This window comes from Grammomys surdaster, unplaced genomic scaffold (genome assembly GCF_004785775.1).
Source record: "Grammomys surdaster isolate TR1022 unplaced genomic scaffold, NIH_TR_1.0 130, whole genome shotgun sequence".
NCBI classification, from domain to species: domain Eukaryota; kingdom Metazoa; phylum Chordata; class Mammalia; order Rodentia; family Muridae; genus Grammomys; species Grammomys surdaster.
Genome location: NW_021604588.1, coordinates 7,419,314 through 7,440,766, shown reverse-complemented (window position 1 = coordinate 7,440,766; position 21,453 = coordinate 7,419,314). Strand labels below are relative to the sequence as shown.

Here is a 21,453-nt window from a genome sequence, read left to right as displayed (position 1 = left end):
CAATAACTTGCTCCGTCCTTTGTTGTGTTCATCTCTTTTAGTGTTTACAGTGTTTATGTAAATCCAGAGCTTCATAGTTACAGCCTTTGAGTGTGCCAATGTTTGGGTGCATATGTTTAGACCTATAGTACCTTCTGGATTAAACCTTCCATCAATATGAATTCACCTTAGGTAGTTCACTAATTTCGGTCTGAATTCTATTTTATCACATATCAACCTAGTTAGAACCTATAGCTCTGGGATTGACGTTCTTGGAGTTGTAGGACAGAGGAGCCCTTCCACCAACTCTGAGAATAAAGAGCAAGAGGAACTGGAGCTTGTAGTTTTGATATCTGCTGTTCTAGAGCTGTAAGTGATAGATAAGGGAATCCCTCATTTCTAGGGATAAGTATGGATGATGCCAGGTCTTTTGGCCTCTAACTGCTTTATTCCCAAGAACTTGAGCTAGCAAAGAGCCCCTACTTCTATACCCACTCCTGTGGTGCAAAGGTAGATGGCGATGGGTTAGGCTTACTGATAGCTACCTTGTAGAGATAAAGCAAATGAATAGAAACTTCCTACCACAAGGCAGATCCAAGGTAAGCCAGAGCTTTGTTTCACTAGCAGCTTTAGTAACAAGGCTATGGGCTAGGCAGGGGGCCTTCTGCAATTCCTACCAGGTGAGTACAAGTGGAATTGGAGATTTCAACTTCTAGTAGCCATGGCCTTAGAGCTTCAAGGTGTGGTTAGGACCATCTCCAACTCTCTATAGATACAGGCAGATCCTTTGAGATCTTCGTGTTTATGACTTTGTAAACTGTGTTTTCATACATGGAATTGACTTCACTCCTCTCAAATGATAAAAATGAGTAACATCTTCTGAACACACACTATATGTAGGCATTACATTAAGTGCCTTCAATACATTATTTAGTTATAGCTCACTTGTTCTGCATAAAATGTGCATGATGCTAATGTAACTCTTTCCCGAGGGCACAGAAATTAATGCCCAGAGAAGCTAAGCAATTCTTAGTGTTAACCTCTTTAAAGTCACAAAATTTATTAGGGACAAAGCTATGATAGGTTATCTGATTTTATTTTTCATATTCTATTCTGAATTTTCCTCAAATGAAAGTGATTTGGACACTCAAGGTTGTTCATCCCAGATGATTCTGGTTGTGGATTTTCCTAAGGTTAGACTTTAAACACATATCTGAAGCATATCTAATGTTTTCCATTTCATAAGTATTCTAAAACATAAGTAGCTTGAAGTCAAAGCTGTAGAGCTGGATGCAACATCTCCTTTGGATTCAATGTTGACACCGGTGTGTTACGACCATGCAGTATGATTGATTTGTTATTTTAAAAACGTGACATTTCTAAGAAAAATGAGCCTAATTTTTCATTTCTCTTTACTTCATAAATCATTTTAGTTTGAATGTATTTATATAAACTCATTATACAAGCTGGAAAAGGGAAAATCATAGCATTCATTAACAATGATACATCTAGGATTCTTAAAACTATGCTCAGGAAAGAGAAAACCAATTGTAAATATATGCAAATATATATTTTTTCTTAGCAGCATCTGCATCCTTTTCTTTGTCCTAAGACGCCATCTCAAATAGACCAGGCTAGCCTTGAACTCACAAGTAGCCAAAATGACCTTGAATGTCTTATCCCCATGTTTCCATCTCCTAGGTGTTAGGATTGTGGGGATCACACACACACACACCTGGCTTAAGTGTACCTTGCTCATAATAGACAAGAGCTTTATCCACTGAGTTATCTAGCCCTGCATTTGTACCTTTAATGTTACCCAGTTACTTTTTAAAAAGTCTTGATCTTGGCCATATAACTAATTATTTAGAATTATAAACTCATTAATATTTTTTAGAAGTTACAATCTGTTTCTGCTTCTAAACAGCCACGACTACACAGGGAAACTAATACACTTTTCTCTTATGCTCTTCAAGTACTTCATTCTTCAAAAAAAATTAAGATGAAGGTCTCATCATGGAGGCAAGACTTACCCGGAACCTACTACGTGACTTTTGAAGAACTTTCACCATTTTTTATGAGATTTTAGAAACATTTGAAAATGGCATACATATATACAGTAGTCTTTAATCATACCCATCCTGATGCCCTGCTCCTTCTGGACCACCTCCTCCAACACTCCACACCCTCAACTTTAAATATAAATAAACAAAAATACATAACTTAGCGGCTTTACATTCTTAACTTTTTTTTTCTGAGACAGCATCTCAAATAGGCCTTAAATGTCTTTTCCTTTATAATTGAATCTAACTAGTGCTGGCCATATGTCCACAGGTGTAGGACATCATCCTCTGGCCCACGGGCCACCCACAAGAGGCCAAGCCACTGAAGCAAACTGACTCTCCCTCCCCTAGCAGCCATCAACTGGCAATAGCTCCTAAGCCAGGAGTGGGGCCTCTGAAGCCCCTCCCTCGTTGAGGTGTCTACTGACTAGATCTTGTATAGGACTTGTGCAGATAATCAGCATGTGTTGTGAGTTCATGGGTGTCATGGCCCATCATGGCTTAAAGACACCGTTGTAGAAGTCCTTCCCAGCTTCCGGCTCTTACAGTCTTTATGCCACATCTTCCATGATGTTCTCAGAACCTTGGAGGAAGGAATGTGATACAGATGTTTCATTTAGGACTATGGCATTGACATTCTTTTCTACAATTTAAGGAAAAGTGACTCCATGCCATTATGTATTTTCAATGCATTACTTTAAAAAAAAACTGTCATTTATTCACATCGAAGTCTGAAAGATAATCTACCTTATAAGGAGAGCAGGAAGTACTACCGACTGCATAGTTTCAGTGTCATTTTACCACAGTTCATTTATTATGAGCTCCCATGCTGCTTTCATAATATTCAGGCTTTGTTGTCCCTACTCTAACTTCCTTAAGTTTATGATTAGTTAATGTACATGTTTTAACAGACAAATCAATGATCAGATATCAGACTTTCTTCTTCAGCTTATGATTTTTTTTCCTTCATTTGCTCACCTTTCAAACTTTGTAACAAGACTGGCTTTTCACTGTACAAAGTTATAGCCCCTGATACCCATTTCTTAATGAGGTTTAAGAATATCTTCTAGCTGGGCATAGTGGCATACTTAGAAGGTGGAGGCAGGAGGATCAGGAGTTCAAGATCAATCTGGACACTGTGGGCTATATAACATAATCTTGTCTCAGAAAAGCAAATGTGTATGTGTGCATATGCATGTACGTGTACGTGTGTGTATCTGTGTTTTCGTGTGTGTTGAAGACCATAATGCATCATAATTTAAATTTTTCCTACAATTAAGCATTTTAGATAAGAATGTTGAGGATAAATTCTTACAGCACTTGGTCACAGTTATTTATTGTTTGTATGACAAGATGTTAATTTATGGCAAACAAAGTCGGTTCATAAGGGCTGAGATCGTCCCAAAATAAATATTTGCAACTTAAAATACTTAGCATGAGGGTCTGGAGATAAGGCTCCGTAGTTAAAAGCGCTTGTTCCTCCAGAAGACTGCAGCTGGTCACAGTACCTACTTCAGGTGGCTCACAACTGCTTCAAACTCTAGCTTCAACAGACCTGGCACATGCACACAGAAATTAAAATTAAAAAAAAAATGTATTAAAGGGTCACAACGTTGAGAAGGTTGAGAACCACTGAGCTAGATTAAAGGATCTATGGGGATTATAGCTAGAAGAACTTCAGGATCAGTTGTATAAGATTTTTAGATTGTCCCAAGACCCCGCATCTCTACGTAGCTTTTACTTATGAAAGCCATTTTATAGATTTTTAAATGTGAAGGCCATTAGAAGCCAAAAGCTTCTACCTTACCCCTCCCTCTGGCCCCAGTTAGTCACTTCAGCTGTCATCTAAGCTGCCTGTGAGACATGTCTGCTGGCAGAACACAGAATCAAATGTAGTCAGGAAGCTTTGGCCTGGAGAGAGTTAGGAAAAAGACAGGAAGCTGCTTCTCCGTTCAAAACGTCTCATTATCATTTGTTACTGTTGTTTTCAATTGAATGAGTTGAAAATTCCAAAGGATTTTTAATTAGCAGTTTCATCCAATCACATAGTTTTATCATTTCTATTATGATGTTACTTAGAAATGTGTTAAAAAGATTACACAGAGAATAAAAACTAATATTCAGGTAAAGTAATTGAAAAGTCTAAGAAGAATGGAAAGGAAAGTGGCTGGACCCACAGAGCTTGGCCCAGCCTGCCAGCGAGGATGGGCTGGGTAACCTGAGTCACATTAGGCTAGGGTTTTCCCTCCTGAATTGGGGAATGCTTCTTGCAGTCCCAAGTGCCTCCTGCTGCTAGTTGTTTTGACTACAACCACAATCCAAACTTGGGGACACCTTCAGTTGTAGTCAAGATGCTTGGTTAGCTAAACGGAGTGCTAGATCTCCGTGGTTCTGTATCTTGTTCACGAAGGGCTCAACACGAAGAACTCAGTTACAGGAATGCAAAGGATTGCCTTCATTCCCACCACGCTGACAACCAGCCATTCCAGGCTGTGTCTCAGGACTCTTCTGAAACAAAAGCCCAACTCCCCAGGAAAAGGCCACAATGTTCATTAAGCCCCTGCAAAGAACTAGAGGGATAATGACAGCCATGCCCCTCCTGTCACAGTGTTTGAAACCTCACCCAAGTTCTGAGATCATTTCAAATGTTCCCGTCCATAAAGATACCCTGTGCCCTGAGCCCCTGTCGCAAACCCTTAGTCACAGACTCATAATTTTCTTTCTGTCCTGCCTGCTTAGAGCTCACATGTGGGTCTCTAATTTTGTACTTTATACCTTTCACAGTTCCATGCCACACACTAAATATTCCCTGGTACAGGTCACATTGCCAGACTGACACCTAGACCACCCTCCGAGGCTCTCTGGACTCTGGGTTTTTGCACAGCATGGTTGCATAACTTTAAAGCCTTAACAACTTAAAGGCAATTGATTGGAAGCAGGAAAAGTTTTCAGTGAAAATATTTCCAATAATGCGGGGCTGGAAAAATATGAAAGTCCATTACCATGGTAACAGTGTTTTCATAATGATGACTGGGTTCACCAACGACAGGTCCAATCATGTAATTTTTTGCTTGTTGTTTATAGTAATAGTGAACTGTATAATCATATTAAATGTTTTAAAGAAAGCAACTTGGTTATTTGGAACAAAGTGCATATAGATCTATAGGATATTATCCTGTGTTCTCCACTGCTGAGAAAAGATTCAATAAGCCCCACGCCTTAGTATCTCTCTTTGTACATATTACTGTTTAATATGTACATATTGCTGTCAACATTACTTTCTGGATGGTTCCAATGGTCCTCTGGCTTATCAAACAATTTAGAAATTTTTCTAAGGAAAATAAAAAGACATGAAAAATAGGTGCTCAGTCACACTCAGAGTTCTATAATGGAATCTTCAAGATTTAATGAAAATTATCTACCATTTAATATTTCACTTTCTTATCTGTTAAAGTAGTATACTTTACAACTTTTACATGAATAATTAAGGAGGGAGGCACTGAGATAGCTCAAAACTTAAAAAGTGTTTACCACCAAGCCTGACAGCCCAAATTTAATTCCTGGGACTCACAGAGTAGAAGGGAAAGCTGGACTCCTGAAAGATACCCACACACAGGCCCTAAGATACAGAAATACATAATCATTTCTTTAGTTAAAAAAAAAACAAGAATAAAACTGTCCATTTCTTAAATGCCATGTGACTAATTCATTAGAAAGTTATTTAAACTTCATATTTATAGGGTTGTTTTTATTGCTTTAGTTAGATTTCTCAAACGCTATGTAGAAAAAACAAAAACATGCAGCAAGATGGCCTACCCATTGTGTTTTTCAGGAAAAAAAAAAAGTCTCTACAGTATTATTCACATTTTGTAAACAGCATCAATGAACCCGCACATAAAAGGTTAAATGTTTGCAGACCGCTCTTTTTTTGCCCCAAAGATCAGAGACAAATTACTATTTTTATTTTACATTCCCTTGATGAGGATAATGACAAACAGCTGTCACTTCAGTGCTCTGACTGCAAAGAATCCAATTGCAATCCTATAATTTAAACAAAGGGGGAAAAATACGTACTCATGCACAGCATACAACTAGAAAGAGGGGAGAGGGTTTGAGCCGAGGTTGGGGACAGAAGAAAGGAGCATTTTCTTGCTGCAAGTTAAATCCTCCCACCTAAGAGTCCTTCCTCTTCACCAGACACACTAGAAAGGCCAGATACTGCTTCAGTGTAAAAGCAAGGATGTCAAATTCGCATTCTGGATTCCGTGCTCCCCCTATTGTGTCCATTGCATGCCCAGTGTAGTTATGGTTTGTGTGACCTCACAAGTCTACCAGATTTCCAAAAGCTAAGTAGAATTCAAGTTGTCTGGCCATTCTGGAATGCCTTTAACTCTGTGTTCCCAATTTGACTTTTTTTTTTATTCATGAATTATTTACCATGCAAAATAATCTATTTCATAATGTCCTGTTCAAGTATATCATGCACTTTGGCCATGCTTACTCCCTTGACTCCTCTCCTATCCCCCACCCTTCTCTTCCTCTTAATAGTCTCGTGCATCTGTGTGTGTGTGTGTGTGTGTGTGTGTGTGTGTGTGTATAAAACTTAGGGTTCTCATGAAAGAAAATGTTTGCCTGGAGGTGTCTGGTTTTACTTCACTTAATGGGGTGTACAATCCCATCCATTTTCCTGCAAAGAGCATAACCTGATTCTATACAATAGAATAAAATATTCATCACATTTTCTCCATGTTGTCCCTTGTTGAGAGACACCAAGGTAAATTCCATAGCTGGCCTGCAGTGAGAGGTGTTGCATCAAACATGGTTGAGTAGGTATCTCTTTGTTAAAGTGACTTACATTCCTGAGAGTCTCTCCCCAGGAGTGGCATGGCTGGCGAATATGGTAGTTTGTTTTTTAAGAAACGTCCATCCCGATTTCCACAGCTGCTGAGCTTATTTTCATTGCCAGCAGCAGTGTGCAGGTGTCCCTGCTCATGCTTGCCGGTATTTATTGCTGTGGGCTTTGTTGTTGCTGTTTTAAGGACAGCCTTTATGGTTTTAATCTCAGGATGGTTTTGACTTGCCTTTCCTTGATGGTTAAGGATGTTGAATTTTTTTTCATTTGTGTGTCATCTACTTGCACTTTGTTGTTTTAGAAATAGCTTGTTCATTTGATGAAGTGAAGTATTTTAGTATTGATTTTCTTAGTTCTTTATAGAGTCTAGATATCAATACCCTGTCTGATGTATATAGTTGGCAAAAATTTTCTGTTTTGTAGGCTGTTGCTTTCCTCTCACCCCTTTCTGCCCAGAAGCTTTCTTCACATCACACAATCCCACTTGTTAATTTTTGGTTTTTCTCCCATGGGTTCCTGGGGTCCTTCTTGCAAAGTCCTAGCCTAGGCTCTATCCTGGGAGTGTTCTCTACTCAACCAGTGTCTATTGTTCATTCTGACACCGTATTGCTCCAGAAAGTACAAAATCATTTTGATATGCAAGTGTAAAGCAAGGCTAAATGCTAAGAGAATGTGGAATGAGGAGTTATGAAATCAAATAATATAGCTCCCCTCCCCGGAGGTTCAATATGTCTTGTTGATTCAGCTTTCCTCCTTTGGTTCAGTCATTTAATTCTTGAGAATGTCAGTATTTTAATGACATTTTCCTAGAAAGTCCTTTTAAACTCACTACTTCATGTATACAAATGAATTGGTATAATGTAGTTATTTCATTGTTTTAGAAATCATGCTCATTTTACATCAGTTGGATGAACTTCAGCACTCAGAGCCCTATCATGCTCTCGTATGGGGTACAGTAACCCCAGTGCCCGCTTCTTAGCACTGAAGTGAAGCTCTCCTACAAACTGCGTATAATGGTGTGTGAAACAACAATGAATGCTGAAAACAGGCTTTTCGAGAGGAAACAGGTTGATACTGAAATGCCATCACACTCCATTGCTAAATACAATTGTACAAAAGTCCACAATTGTTTTTTAGGCCAGAGAAACAAGTTGGGTTGGACCGTCAGCACTGTGGAGGCTCATGCTCATGTTATTTTACATAGAAAAAAATTTCTCCACAAAATTCTAGGTTTTGTGCATTAGGACAGTTTTGTAGACTTAGGTAAAGCCAACTGTAGCATGAGTCACCTCCCCCGTCTCTCTCCCTCCTCTGATAACACTAAGATCTGTGCTAAGAATAGAGAGATACAGTCCTAGAGTCTCATAAGAGGGAGAATTTAAGATTAACGGTAGACAACGCAAGCAAGTGCAAGAATGAGTTCAAAAGAAGTGGGGGGGGGGCCCTTCGGGGCAGAAGGAACTTGTCTGGAAGAGGTAAGGGTGAAGCAGGCTTGAAATATGAAGGGGTCTACATGAGGAACAGTGGGAGGGAGAGAGGGCATCTGGAAAGGGGCTTATGCAGATAAAGAGGGGTGTGTGTAGTGGTGGCAGAAGTAGTAGTAGTAGTATTTTTGCATTTTAAATAAGGTTTTAACTAGAAATGTTTTAGATTCTTTTCATCTAAAATATGTGTTTGTCACAAGCCCATTAAAAAAGGAAAGAACAAAAAGAACAGAACTAGTATACCAGATGTAATTCTTTTAGTGACCCAAGACCACTAAAAAAAAAAGAAAGAAAGAAAAATAACAGAACAGCAGAACCACTAATATCCTGAGTATCCCCACCTTCTGCTTTGCTATTGTACCCAGCTACCCTAGAGATCCCCTTATTTTGATAGCCCACAGCAAAGCATGGGGCTACATTCTCAGGGTAAAAAAGAATCACTGATTTTTAAAGTGAGTATATATTTTAAAAGAGACCCTCCTGATATAGAAATGCTTATACATTTTTATTGATGATTTTGTAGCCTAAAAAATATGTGGCTTTCATACATGTATATCAATTCAAAGAAAAGAGTCCTCGTTTACAGATCCAGTCAGTTAGCACAGTGCTCTGCCTGGAGCTGATTGAAAACCTGGCAGATCAAAGTACATACATTTCCAAAGAAAAGTACTTCATGCCAATGTCAGAAGCAATAAATTATCCTCCCCCCCTTTACCTTCATAATTAAATCTTTCCAAATATAAGAAAGTAGCCAGACCACTAACAATATCTGTATGATGTTTTGAGGTTTAGATGCTTCAACCTGACTTGAAATAAAGACCATTTGTTCTAAATTGATTTCAATGCCAAGCCAATAGGTCAGCTCTTAATGATGAAGATGCCATTCCAGCCCAGCCTCTGGGTGGATAAGCCAAAATTAATTAACTCAAGTTGTATAGTATAGAAAACAGATGCCTCGCTCATGTTGCACAAATAAATTCTTTGTGTATGAAAGGGTTCTGCTTTATTCAAAGAATAACACATTGGAAGTTAAAATGGCCCGTTTTCTGCAATGGAGCCAGTCTTCAACGGTGACGACAGAAGCATGAATTTACACAGCAAATTCCAGCAAGTGCATGAAAGAATGAATTATCTTCCAGATCTCAAATTTGGACTCCTGGCCAGTCCTAGGGGACTGAGTTTTGAGTCTGGGCTGATCCAATCCAGAGCAGAGCCAGCAGTGCCAGAACTACATCAAGGTCACTGTAATCTATAGGATCCCCGGAGACTCCTCCCAGAGAGAGGTTCACATCTGCATCATCTGTCTGGACTCAGGCCTCAGGCCAGCTTACAAACGGCTTAACATTAGGTTGTTCTCTCGAGGTGTGTTGTTAGGTGCACTGTTTATTTGATTATTCATCTCAACGTTTATTCGGAATCAGAATGTTTACTTTTGCTAGAACATGGTAAGTTCAAAGTAGAAAGACAGTTGCAAGATTCTAACTGACAGTCCTAAGCAGTAACCAATCATTTGATGTTTGGTATTTTTATTCTGAGAGAGAATATGAGATAATCCACATTTTGTTCCCATTCTATCAGACTGAAAATGATGAAAATGGACAAGCAGAAAACTTTTCCATGGACCCACAGTTGGAGAGGCAAGTGGAGACCATACGCAACCTAGTGGACTCCTACATGTCAATAATCAACAAATGCATCCGAGACCTAATTCCAAAAACAATAATGCATCTTATGATCAATAACGTAAGTGATTATAAACTCTCTCCTTTTAGCTTCTAACCTTTCCATGTCTGGAAATAGAGCACCTTTTTCTTGAGTGTCGCTGTGATATTTTCTGAATAACTGAAGCACGTACTGCCCAGTATGTAGTTCTGCCTTTATAAGTGGGTGACCAATGTGGGAGAGATCATAGAGTTGAAATTTACAGCCACAGCATTGACTTGCGTCTAACTGGCTGTCTTCTGGAAGGGAGCAAAGGCTACCACATTCATGGCCTTGCAATGCAAGCAATGAAATCAGATGCCAGTGCTCCTAGGCCCTGGGGTTAAAGGCCTTCTTCACAGCAATGAAATCAGATGCCAGTGCTCCTAGGTCTTAAGTTAAAGGCCTATTGTATATGTTAATATGATCATTTTTATCATCTATAAACTATGGAACGTGCTTTCCACCTAGGAAGGGACATCTTACCTTAATCCATGGCTTTGTAGTCAGTCATACTGTTTTTTAAAGGACAGTTTCTTTGAAACAGGTTTTCATTGTGTGGCTTGGGCTTACCTGGAACTCAAGACACTCTTTCTGACTCGGCCTCCCAAGTGCTGGGATTCCAGGTGTAAGCCATCTCAGCCTGTCTTCCTAATGTAAAGATGCTACAACTGCCAGTCTTTCAGGGCTCTACTACTGTAGCCATCCAAAAGCTATCAGTTGTGTTTGGCTCTTTCCTTCTTTGGCTGGTGGCAAATTGGATGTGGTACTTTTTATAAAAAGAAAAAAAAAGACAAACTGTATACAATTAAGTACAATTGGCAAAAACAGTAATTAAAGAAGGTGGCTTTTCTGAATCCTGACAAAGGGGAACCAACCACTTCATTTACATGTATCTTCTCGTGACTTGTTTTGCTTTAAATATGTTATGAACATAGCTTGTGAGAAATCAAAAATCAAATTGTAAAAGTGAAAAGTACCCTAAACTAGAATTTGGGAGAAACCTGTTTTCTAAGCCTGTTGGCCTGATGTGACCAATTGGCTGCTATGGGTTTGTGTCCTCCATATGTAAACCACTACTAGTAGTAAGTATATCTGTCTTGAGGATTTGTTCCAAAAAAACAGGGTGTGCCAAGGTACTGTGGTAAGTGTAAGTAATTAATATGACTATTAGTCATTCTGTGTTTCAATATTTCTAAAGTTCATGACAATCTGCTTGTCTATAACCTCTGGAGTTGTATACTCCTTGGTGTTAAGAAGCCCTGAGTACTTACTTGTATTTGATTATGGTTGTGTATCCAAGTAAGATAAACATGATGCTTTGAAGTCTACCCAGCAGGTAAGCAATGAGCTGGAAAAGTCAAAACTATAAATATCACTGTGGTTGGTCAGTGGTCAGCTCTCTGACATGAAGCGAAGCCTGTAGCCCCTCTGAGTTCAAGTCGGTTGTTTCTGGGACTTCAGTGGGAATGTGAAGGGACCTCATAGACCTGTCAGAATGTGACAGATGTGACTGCAAGCCATTTAGACAAATCTGAAGTACCAAGCAAATAGTCTGTGTGTCTTCAAAATTACCCTCTTAATTTTGCGTCAATGGATTCAGGTTGTTTTGCTGTGGTATATCAGGCACTTGCTTATTTAAACATTTTCCTGATTAGGGATCATTTATCTTCCCACCGTCTTACCTAGGGTCATTACTCCTGCCTTCGGTTCGAGCTCTGCTTTGCTCTGTGTTATATTAAATCATCAGGACAGGAAATCATACTTCCTGTCTGTGGCTCTGAGAAGTAGCTTGACACAAATTAGTTAAAAGGAAAGAAAAAAAAATCCTACTACAAAATCTATTCTACTTTCACTTCCAAAATTAAACAAAACCAGATAACACACATGGGTTGTTGTGGTTTCCCTAGCTCCTCACTGCTGAAATCTACTTGCTTTAATGAAATGTCCAAACACCCGCCTAACAGAATATTATTCTTTGAGGAGAAACTCTGCCAGTTATTTTGAGAAAGACCTCACACACAAGTCATGGGAAAGGAGACTTCAATTAAGACCTGATCTCCAGGGTCAGACGGTAAAGCAGAGACTAATAGAAACGTAGAGAAAACCAACCATGCTGCATTCTTACGAAGTGGTGGCGATCTGTGCTAGAAAAGTAGCTTTTGCCTCTACCAGAAATGAGTTCAGATACCTACAGTGATCATTTTTCTTGAGTATTACTACTTTGCTTCTATTTGCCTGTATATAAAAAAAATTTCATGTGTATGTTATACATTTTTCAAATAGAGAGTAAAATCTTTTTAAAACAAGATACTCACATTCTCATGGCATCTCAATGCCTGAGCTTTTCTGTCTGTTCCAGATGTATCCTGTTAAATATAAAGAAACAGACCTAATAAATCAACGAGCCTCTACCATACAGGGAAGCTGGTTTTTTTTTAAATCTGATTTGAATTGATAAAATGAGAAAATTAGTAACAGAATCACAACTAAGAAAAGAAGTTTGAATTCCACCTATTCTGTAAACTGCGATTCGTTCAGAATGAGTAAATGCTGAAGCTAGCTTCTCTGTCTTCTCAGCCATGGCCTTTCACCCTTGAAGCAGGAATGGCTATCCAGCCTCCTGAAAAGGAATATGTTTCAGCCAGCTTTTCATAAAGTTCGGGAATCGGTGGGCAGTTTCCTTTGAAAGTTTACATTAAGTGTTCTGCCACTCAGCTCGCCATATGGAATTGTTTAAGAAGTTTAAAGCCAGGCAATAAATGCCGGGCCTCAGACATACTGTAAGCCTTTGTCTATTGAAACACAGCAGCTGTTTCGTTACTTAAACACACGAGGTAACAGCAGCACAAAGGAACTGTGAGTTTATGACAGGCGGCTACAGGTTCAAGTCAAAGCACCAAAGCCCTGTGTGGGACTTTTTAAGACCAGCACACATAACGGCCCATGGCATGCCCCTGGACTTCACCCCACCACAGAATGAAAGAATCCAGCTTTATTTTAAAATATCATGTATGGTAGATGTGGTTTTTTGTTTTCACCCCCTGGACATTTTTTTTCCCTCTTCCACATCTTATACATGGAGAACTGAAGAGTGACTTGCCCAAGATGGCACAGCTGTGAGTGTCAGAGTCAAAATTGTGCTAAGGGGCTTATTCTCAGTCCGATGCAATCTCAAATTCAGCAGCAGATAAGGGCATGGGGTTGGGAGTGAGAGGAATTCTAAGTCAGCCCTTGCAACCCAGAGGGCTTTTCCCCCACCCAGTATAACCACAGGGTTATCTCCCCAGCATTCATAGGACTCAAAGATTTAATTAGCATTGTTCATTTGAACATGAGAAATAGTGTCTCAGTGTCTTCAGTTTTAAAACGTTCTGACTCACATTCAAACAAACTCACGAAATACACAGTGAAATGCAAAAATTCTTATAAATTCTTCAAAAAAACGAAAAACAAAACAAACAAACAAAAACCATGAAACCCAGAGGCATTAAACACTCTCAGTGGTGCTGCCAGGTCCACAGTGGGCCCTCCTGGTCATTCGTCCTCTCTGTGGTGGCACATGGCAGCATGTGTCATAGTTTCAAACATATCATGCAACCTTAAAGAGAACGAAATACATTTTTTTCTTTTCAACGTTTTGGTGGAAAATATGTCCTGACTGCCAGACCATTATTCTAATCTTTAAACCATGATCTGTTTGTATCAGGCAAACACAGCATATGCCCCAAAAACTTCCCAAGAGGCTCCCCCATCTCCACGTCCAACCAAGGAACACTCTCACTCTTATATTGTGCTCAGTGCTGGGCTCTGGATGTTACAGTATGTGTACTTATTTCCCTGACCCACTTTGTCCAGCATTGTGAGTCCATGGAGGTTGTATTTTGTGAGTCCGTGGAAGTTGTATTTTGCAGAAGGAAAACAACAAAACTAAATCGGCCAGGGAAGAACAGGAGTAGGGAGGACGGTGGGCTAACTGTCACATCTCCAGATGAACAAAATGAAATTATTTAGTGAAAACGCTGTACACATGAATGAGCCATTTCCCATGGTGACCGCCCCTCAGAGACAGAGATTTTGGGGAACTGGCCTCCCAGGCAACCAAACCGTCTCTTGGTGAAGGTGTTAAAACGGGGCTCAGTCATACCAAAGGTTTTAAGAGGCAAGCATCTTTCGGGGGACAAGCGAAGGGTTAAAAGTTAGGAGGAAAACATGTGGAACACTTTTAATGACCTCACATTCCTTTACACTGAGCAGTGGGACATGGTGGAGTAATGCCTGTTTATTTAGCCTGCAGAGTTTGAGGTGGAATGGGATTCTGTGTGTGAGAATTTTTGTGAGCCACACAAAGACGTATAGGTTATAAGGTGTTATAATTAAAAGCATAAATATTGCTCCAAATCTCCCGTCCAGGCATAATTGGTCTGTTGTGTTCTGTTCACCTAAGAGGAGATCCACTGGTGTGTGTGTGTGTGTGTGTGTGTGTGTGTGTGTGTGTGTTACATAATCCTTGATTTTTGTGCCACCGACACTCAAATGGCTCAGAAAGCCCCTAAAATGTCTGGAAATTCCCCTAAATGTCCCTACCCCTATCAACTGGGGCTGTAGTTCCAAACTCCAGTTGTAGCACTGAAAGACTAGGCTAGGCTAGCCAGAAGACAGCCTAAACTCTTCTTACATTGAAAATAAAATATTAACCCATGAGGGGTCTTTATGTATGTCTCTTGACAACTACACTTTTGCAATAGGTCTCTGTAATCCCCTGCCACTGCCTGCCTACCAAATGCCAATTTAGTCCACTTTCAGAAAAAAATAAGACAATGTGTCTTTCCTCCCCCTATCAACCTCACATTCTTTCAGAACATTGCCAAATGAAGGCAGAGTGGACAGCAGGTAAGTTTCATACGTAGTATCAGGACTCATTATTTCATGCCGTAGTTAAACCATTGACTCTTCATTCAGATCTGCTTTAGAGCTACTCTTGGATCTTTCTTTTTACATTGTATTTAATAGCTCCTGAGTGATACTCCAGCAATACATAAAGCTTCAAAAGGAGTTCAACCCAACCGATGATCGATGTCAGAGAGACCGTCTGGTTTTGAGTTTTAAGATGCACCTCGTATCCAAGTGCACACACAGATAAATACACACGCCCAACAATGGAAGGTCTGTGCAGATGTCTCTGCTCCCACGGGTACCTGCAAGTGTGTTTAACAGTGAATAGCTTCTTCCAAGACCATAAAATATTCCCAAGGCCGCATTTCCTACCTCCCCTGAAAATCCGACTTTCTCCTTTGCCATTTGATTTTCAATTCTCCAGCTCAGCCAGATATCAACTCCAGAGACACCTTCCTTCAACTGTTTTTTTTCTTTCTCATCCTTTTCTGCAGACACTTCAAGATGATTTTTCCTCTGTAGGGTTTATTCACATGGATGCATCTTTCCCATTCTACTGTGGCATTGAGAAACTCCCATCACTCCATGAATAATAGTAAACAATGACCTCCCATTGGGTCCATGTCTACTACTAAGCTTGCAAGTTTTTTACCAATTAAAACCAGATTGATTTTCCTAATGACCTCTTTCACTTACTTGTTAAAAGCCTTTCATGATGTCATATTTCCAAGTGAATAAAGTTTAAACACTTCTCATTAGTACCAGAGATCTCATATTTTGCCCTAGACTTCCTGACCAAATTTACTTTGCACATCCACCAGACAATCCCCTGCATGCAGTGTGCGTGACATCCCTCCCGTGTTTGAATCACTCTTGGCTTACAAAAATGTGTACAGGGAACTGTTGACTTCACCACAAGATTGATCCAACTGATGTTTTAACAAATAGAATTTTTTACATATTTGAAACCTTTACCAAAAAAAACGAAACTGGTCCTCTCTCCTGTCTCCCCTTCCCTCCTGTCAAGATGTTATTTCAGATCTACCAGTTCTCCCAACTGAACTTTAATCCCTGCTCATTCTGGGCAAGTAGTGAGGTCAACCAGTTATCTGTCTTTCCAGTTTGGGTTGTGGTTTGTGTGTTTACCCACAGTGCTACAGAGATCTTGCCAGAGAACAACTTGCAAGGAATCAGAGTCCTTGCTTTCTATTCCTTATGTGGACCCAGGGATCAAACTCAGGTTCTGAGACTTGGTAGCAACTGTCTTTATCTACCATCTTGAAGGGTTGTCAACACATATTCTGGGTCAGTCTGTCTGTACAAATCCCCAAACTTCCCTGGAAATCATGAAGGGCAGGCTGGAACAGCACCACAGAGCTGCACACAACCCAGCCCACTATGAGCCTAGCCTCGAACCAGGACTGGAAGTTATAGTCACAGTGTCTCATGTTAACATCTGATTATTATATACTAGATAAACTGGGTGCCTTCCTTCCCATATGAACTACATACCCAAGGGCTACACAAAAAGAATATAGAAGGCCTCTCATCCCCTTGGCCCAGGAGACCAATTGACTCCACCTACAGGCACTAACCTACCTGCAGCCCTACTCTTTGCCCTCTTCCAGTGTTCTTAATTCTAAAAAAATCCATTAAAAAATGAAACTGTGTTTTAGAACCTTCTCATTTGAGTAAAAATCTGAGCTACAATCCAAGAATTTTAACTGACAGGTATCCTGTCATCCTTCTGAAGTTTAAACAAATACTTTGGCATTTTATCTAGATCTAAGTAATCCAGATAAGCTTTCTCAAATTACGGAGGAACTGAAAACTTCCAATAGGTTTATTTTCATTGGTTTAAACTAATTATCATACTTGCTAGCTGCTCTAAACTATCAATGTTAAGCTCAATGGTGGTTTAGCTCAATGGTGGCATGTATACTTACATAAAAGGCCCTGGATTACCAGCGCAATGATAAGAGGACAAAGGGAAGAAAAGACGAAGGACTGTAAATTGTCTTTTCTAGCCATTTACATGCATGACATGTCTTCGGCAAATTGAATTAGCGCTGGTTAGAAGATTTTAGGTTGATGTCACAGCTGTATGATCTCTACATTTGTTTCTGTGTTGTGAGGTTTTAATTTTATCTCACCGCTATGTGGTGAATTCGATCAGATAACTTTTGAAGAAAGTTGGGATATATATATTTCATTGATTTGTACATTCATTTTCTCACATTTAGTATGAACATGTACTTGCACTTAATGGTATCTGGATATCATTAACTGATATATTGCCCGTAGTTATATAAAGTAGCTGGCTGATGCTTATATCTGATAAAGCGTGGAGACTGGTCTAGTTGTGATCAATATTTATAGCCACTTACACTTACTAATTCTGCCTTTACCATACCTTTAAAACTTTGAATGGGTAATGTTTGATTATTTTGGCAACTGTCTAGCTAAAGGACTAGGAATGCAGAGGAACAGAAAACCTGAACTGCAAAGCTTCCTTTGCATCACCACTTTGTATTTAACACACTGTGGAAAATTAACTCCTGGGGCCTTCCTGTTGTATAAACCAAGTGGCCTCTGAGAACTTCATGGGGCATCCCCATAGCTGCTGAGCCATATGCTGAGGGTAGCAAAGACTGACCGTTCTTCAGTTATCTATACATCATTTCTTTGAGGGACAGAAGGTAGAGGGAAAGCTGTTCTCTGTACCAGAAAGGTGGCAAAACCCAAGCAGTCGTGTGGTACTTCCCTTTCCTTGGGGAAGACCTTCCATGATTTCCATGGAGACTGTGCTTTGCCCTCTCATCTGGTTTTTCTTACAGGTTAAAGACTTCATCAACTCTGAACTCCTAGCGCAGCTCTACTCTTCTGAGGACCAGAACACTCTAATGGAAGAGTCTGCAGAGCAGGCTCAGCGCCGGGATGAGATGCTCCGAATGTACCAAGCCCTGAAAGAAGCCCTTGCAATCATTGGTGACATCAACACAGCCACTGTGTCCACCCCAGCTCCACCTCCAGTAGACGACTCCTGGCTCCAGCATTCTAGAAGGTTAGGGAGGAAGCCCAGCAGCACCTGAGCTTGTCTAATGTTCACTTCTAAGGATGCTCTCCCAAGACAATGCGGACCTAAACGGAAAGAGGGGTCAAAGTGTACCAACTCTTTTCATGCATCCTTAGAACGAAACTTGATAGTCGTTAAAACAGTGGAATAGTGCCAAGTGTCCCAAATAGAAAGATAAGCTTAACACAAGAGAGAGTGTCAGCTATCATACATACATGCATACATACATATATGCATGCATGCATACATACATGACAAAATATTCACATACCTTATGTTTAAGAAGAAATACCACCAATTGTTATTGTCTCCAGAGAGAGGAATGAGGGAAAGAAACTGAAACATCAGCATTTATCTTTTTATGCCTCCAGGCATCTTATAACATATATCTAAGTTATATAGGCAAAAGAGAAATTATTTTAGTTAATTAATTTTAATTAACTAATTTTAAAAAGCAACCAGGAAGTTACAGATCTGTTTTTTTTTTTAAAGATTAATTTAGACAAGGAGGAGTGAAATAATTAATTAAAACTTTTGTCTTTTTTCTCAGGTCGCCTCCACCAAGCCCCACCACCCAGAGAAGGCTGACTCTAAGTGCGCCCCTCACAAGGCCCACATCTGGCCGTGGACCAGCTCCCGCTATTCCCTCTCCAGGCCCCCACTCCGGGGCTCCCCCAGTCCCATTCCGTCCTGGCCCATTACCTCCTTTTCCCAACAGCAGTGACTCCTTTGGAACCCCTCCGCAAGTTCCGTCCAGGCCCACCAGGGCACCCCCCAGTGTTCCAAGGTAAGCAAGCAGCGCTGCAGAAGTTCCCCCAATATCCTCCTTGGCTCTCTTCTCAGAGTATAACAGACAACATTTATTTCAAAAAAAAATCAAAACAACAAAAAAAAGCAAAATAAAAATTTGCAAGCATCTTCTCATCCACGTTTGCAGTTTCCACACTGGCAGTGGAAACAGCTGGCAGAGGACAAATTGCGGTGCCTAGGCTCACTAAGACCCCGTGTGACCATGGGGGTCCTCTCCTTTACCAACTGGCACAGATTTTAATGTCTCATTTGTGAGCCCCAAAGCCAATGGGACCAAGTGAATGGCACTTTCAAAGGCCTGGGTCAGACTCTAGCAACAGGCTGGGAAAGAAAGAGCTGCCACTGAGTTGTGGCAAACTGTGTGTAGGTTGTGAGGGGTTCATGAGTCTTACCTTCTCCATTACCCAAAGAACCTAGAAAACCATTGACACGAGGCATGTTATCCATCTGCTCTCTGCACTATGACCCCAGTATCGCTAACTTTAATGTAAGCTAAGTAACATCTAGCCAACTAATCTGCAACTGTTTTAACATCCACAGAGATTATAATGTAGACATAAGGATTATATATCAGATAGACTGCTGTTCCATTGTCTAATTTTGACAATTATAAGCAAATTTTCTGGTCTAATTGTCACACGATATAAACTTATCAGCAATGGAACTTAAAACATATTAAAGTAAAGCTATATGCTTTCCTTCATTCATGTAGTCAACATACAGTTATTTTTTGACCTTTTTAAAGGATATAAGGTATTGTGGAGTTTTAACCCCTACGAAATCAGAAAATTTAAAGACCAAGAAAATGATCTCATATATGAAGATAAGCTTTAATTCACAGAATTGGAATATCCATGTGCTCCACTGAGCAAAACTTGTCTATGTCCATCACACCCCGTGCTGTTCACCCTCCATAGCACCTGTAGGACCATGGGGCTTGTATTTTGATCTTCAAAGTGTTAAGGGTAATGGACAGAGGGAGGAGAGCCCCAGGCTGGTAGACACAGAGTATACAATAACTTGACTTCGATGTCATAAGAGCAGGGTGACTCATTCACCTCCAAGATCTAAGTTCCCCATCTAGGAAACAAAGGAAATCACTTGCAGTATTGTCATCCAGATCTTGAGATGAGACATTACTATTACCGCCATTTTAGCCCTACTCAGAGAACATGTAAATACTCAGTCCCGTTTTTTTTTCCCTATCTTTCTAAATTCAACTTAGCTGAAACTGAGCTAAATTTCTAATAATGTTGCTCTTAATGTTAAATGTTGTCCTAAGAGACACACACATATTTTTAAGGTTTGTGAATCCAATAAAATAGGCTACCATTTATATTTTACAGATAGACAACGAGGTTAACAGCCTGCCCACTGCCAACCCACTGGCCTCTAATCCCTAGCAGCCAGATTCTAGAGCCCAGGTTCAGCCATCACAGTAGGGGCTGGCAGCAGGGACCCCCAGCGTCTGACATTTCTGCTATGGCTGGTTCTCCTGTGCACATGAGGATGATAAACAGCACCCCTGGCCTCCAGTCACTAGCTGTCAGTTATATCACCCCTCACATTGTGATCATCAAGAATACAGACGTGGCAGCTGTCCTTTAGGAAAGTAAAGCCATACTCTACCAGGCAACCACGGCACTGCAGTATTTATAAGAATTCCCTTTCCACATCAAAAACGTACATTTCAACATTGAATGTTGCTACAGGCAAGATCAAGTTTATTGTTTTAGAAAACCTCAAATTGACTGGGAAAGTGTCTGCCGCTGTGCCAGGATGGTATGGAGGCTGTGAGGGAAAAGGGGGTGGGGTGGGGGATGTGTGAGTGGGAAGGCAAAGTCCCAAGGGAGCCTTGAACTCTGTTGTTTTGTCTGTTTTGCTCTGAGAAGGAGCCAAAGGGACCTGTGGCTGTGCTGCGCTCAGGAATGAGTGTGCAAGTCTTGCCTGCTCGCTTCACTGCTTTTCCTGTTGGTCTCCAATAAGCTAGCTTGCCAGCACTCTTCAGAAAAATCAGCTTTCAGATGCTAAACTGATTTGCTAAGCAGGGTGGAGTTAGCTTTGGTATTTTTGAGCTTGCACGCAGGCAGAAGGGTGGGAGTCAGTAAGTAACCCATGTGGATTGCCAGGGCTGAAAGGCAGGAAGGGAAGCCACCAGGTTTGAGGAGCTCAAGTCAAGGGAATTTGTAGGACAACAGTTGAGCTATTCAAAATCTCTAGAACGAGCTCTCTCTCCAGTTAAAACCAGACTTAACTTGATCTGGCTTTGTGTACCACCCTGAATTTAAAACAGAAACAAAGAGTTTGAATTGAAAGAGAGAAAGCTGGTTGTTTTATGCTGAGCCCTCAATCTTGAGGGCCAGCAGAGCAGGCAAGGAGGGAATCCCTGTGGCGGGGGTCACCTGAGCAGAGCTGGAGGCCAGTCAGGGTCCTGACGCCTATTAAAGCCTTGCTTTAGATGGAAGATTCTAAACTCACAACGTCTGTTTTTAATAAAAGCCAGAACAGGACTCCCACCAAATGCAAGCCAGAAATGGGGTTTAAGATTTCAAAAGAGAGAGAGAGAGAGAGAGAGAGAGAGAGAGAGAGAGA

The 21,453-nt window shown here is 40.5% G+C and overlaps 1 protein-coding gene across 5 annotated transcripts in view; it reads left to right on the top strand.

The window, feature by feature from the left end:
* Positions 1-21,453, top strand: part of Dnm3 (dynamin 3) — a 459,396-nt gene that overhangs the window by 412,783 nt on the left and 25,160 nt on the right. For all 5 annotated transcript variants that reach the window (XM_028757965.1, XM_028757957.1, XM_028757948.1 and 2 more), the window contains 3 exons: positions 9,957-10,121; positions 17,813-18,039; positions 18,602-18,838. In XM_028757965.1, coding sequence (XP_028613798.1) covers positions 9,957-10,121; positions 17,813-18,039; positions 18,602-18,838 — 629 coding nt within the window. The remainder of the gene's footprint in view (positions 1-9,956; positions 10,122-17,812; positions 18,040-18,601; positions 18,839-21,453) is intronic.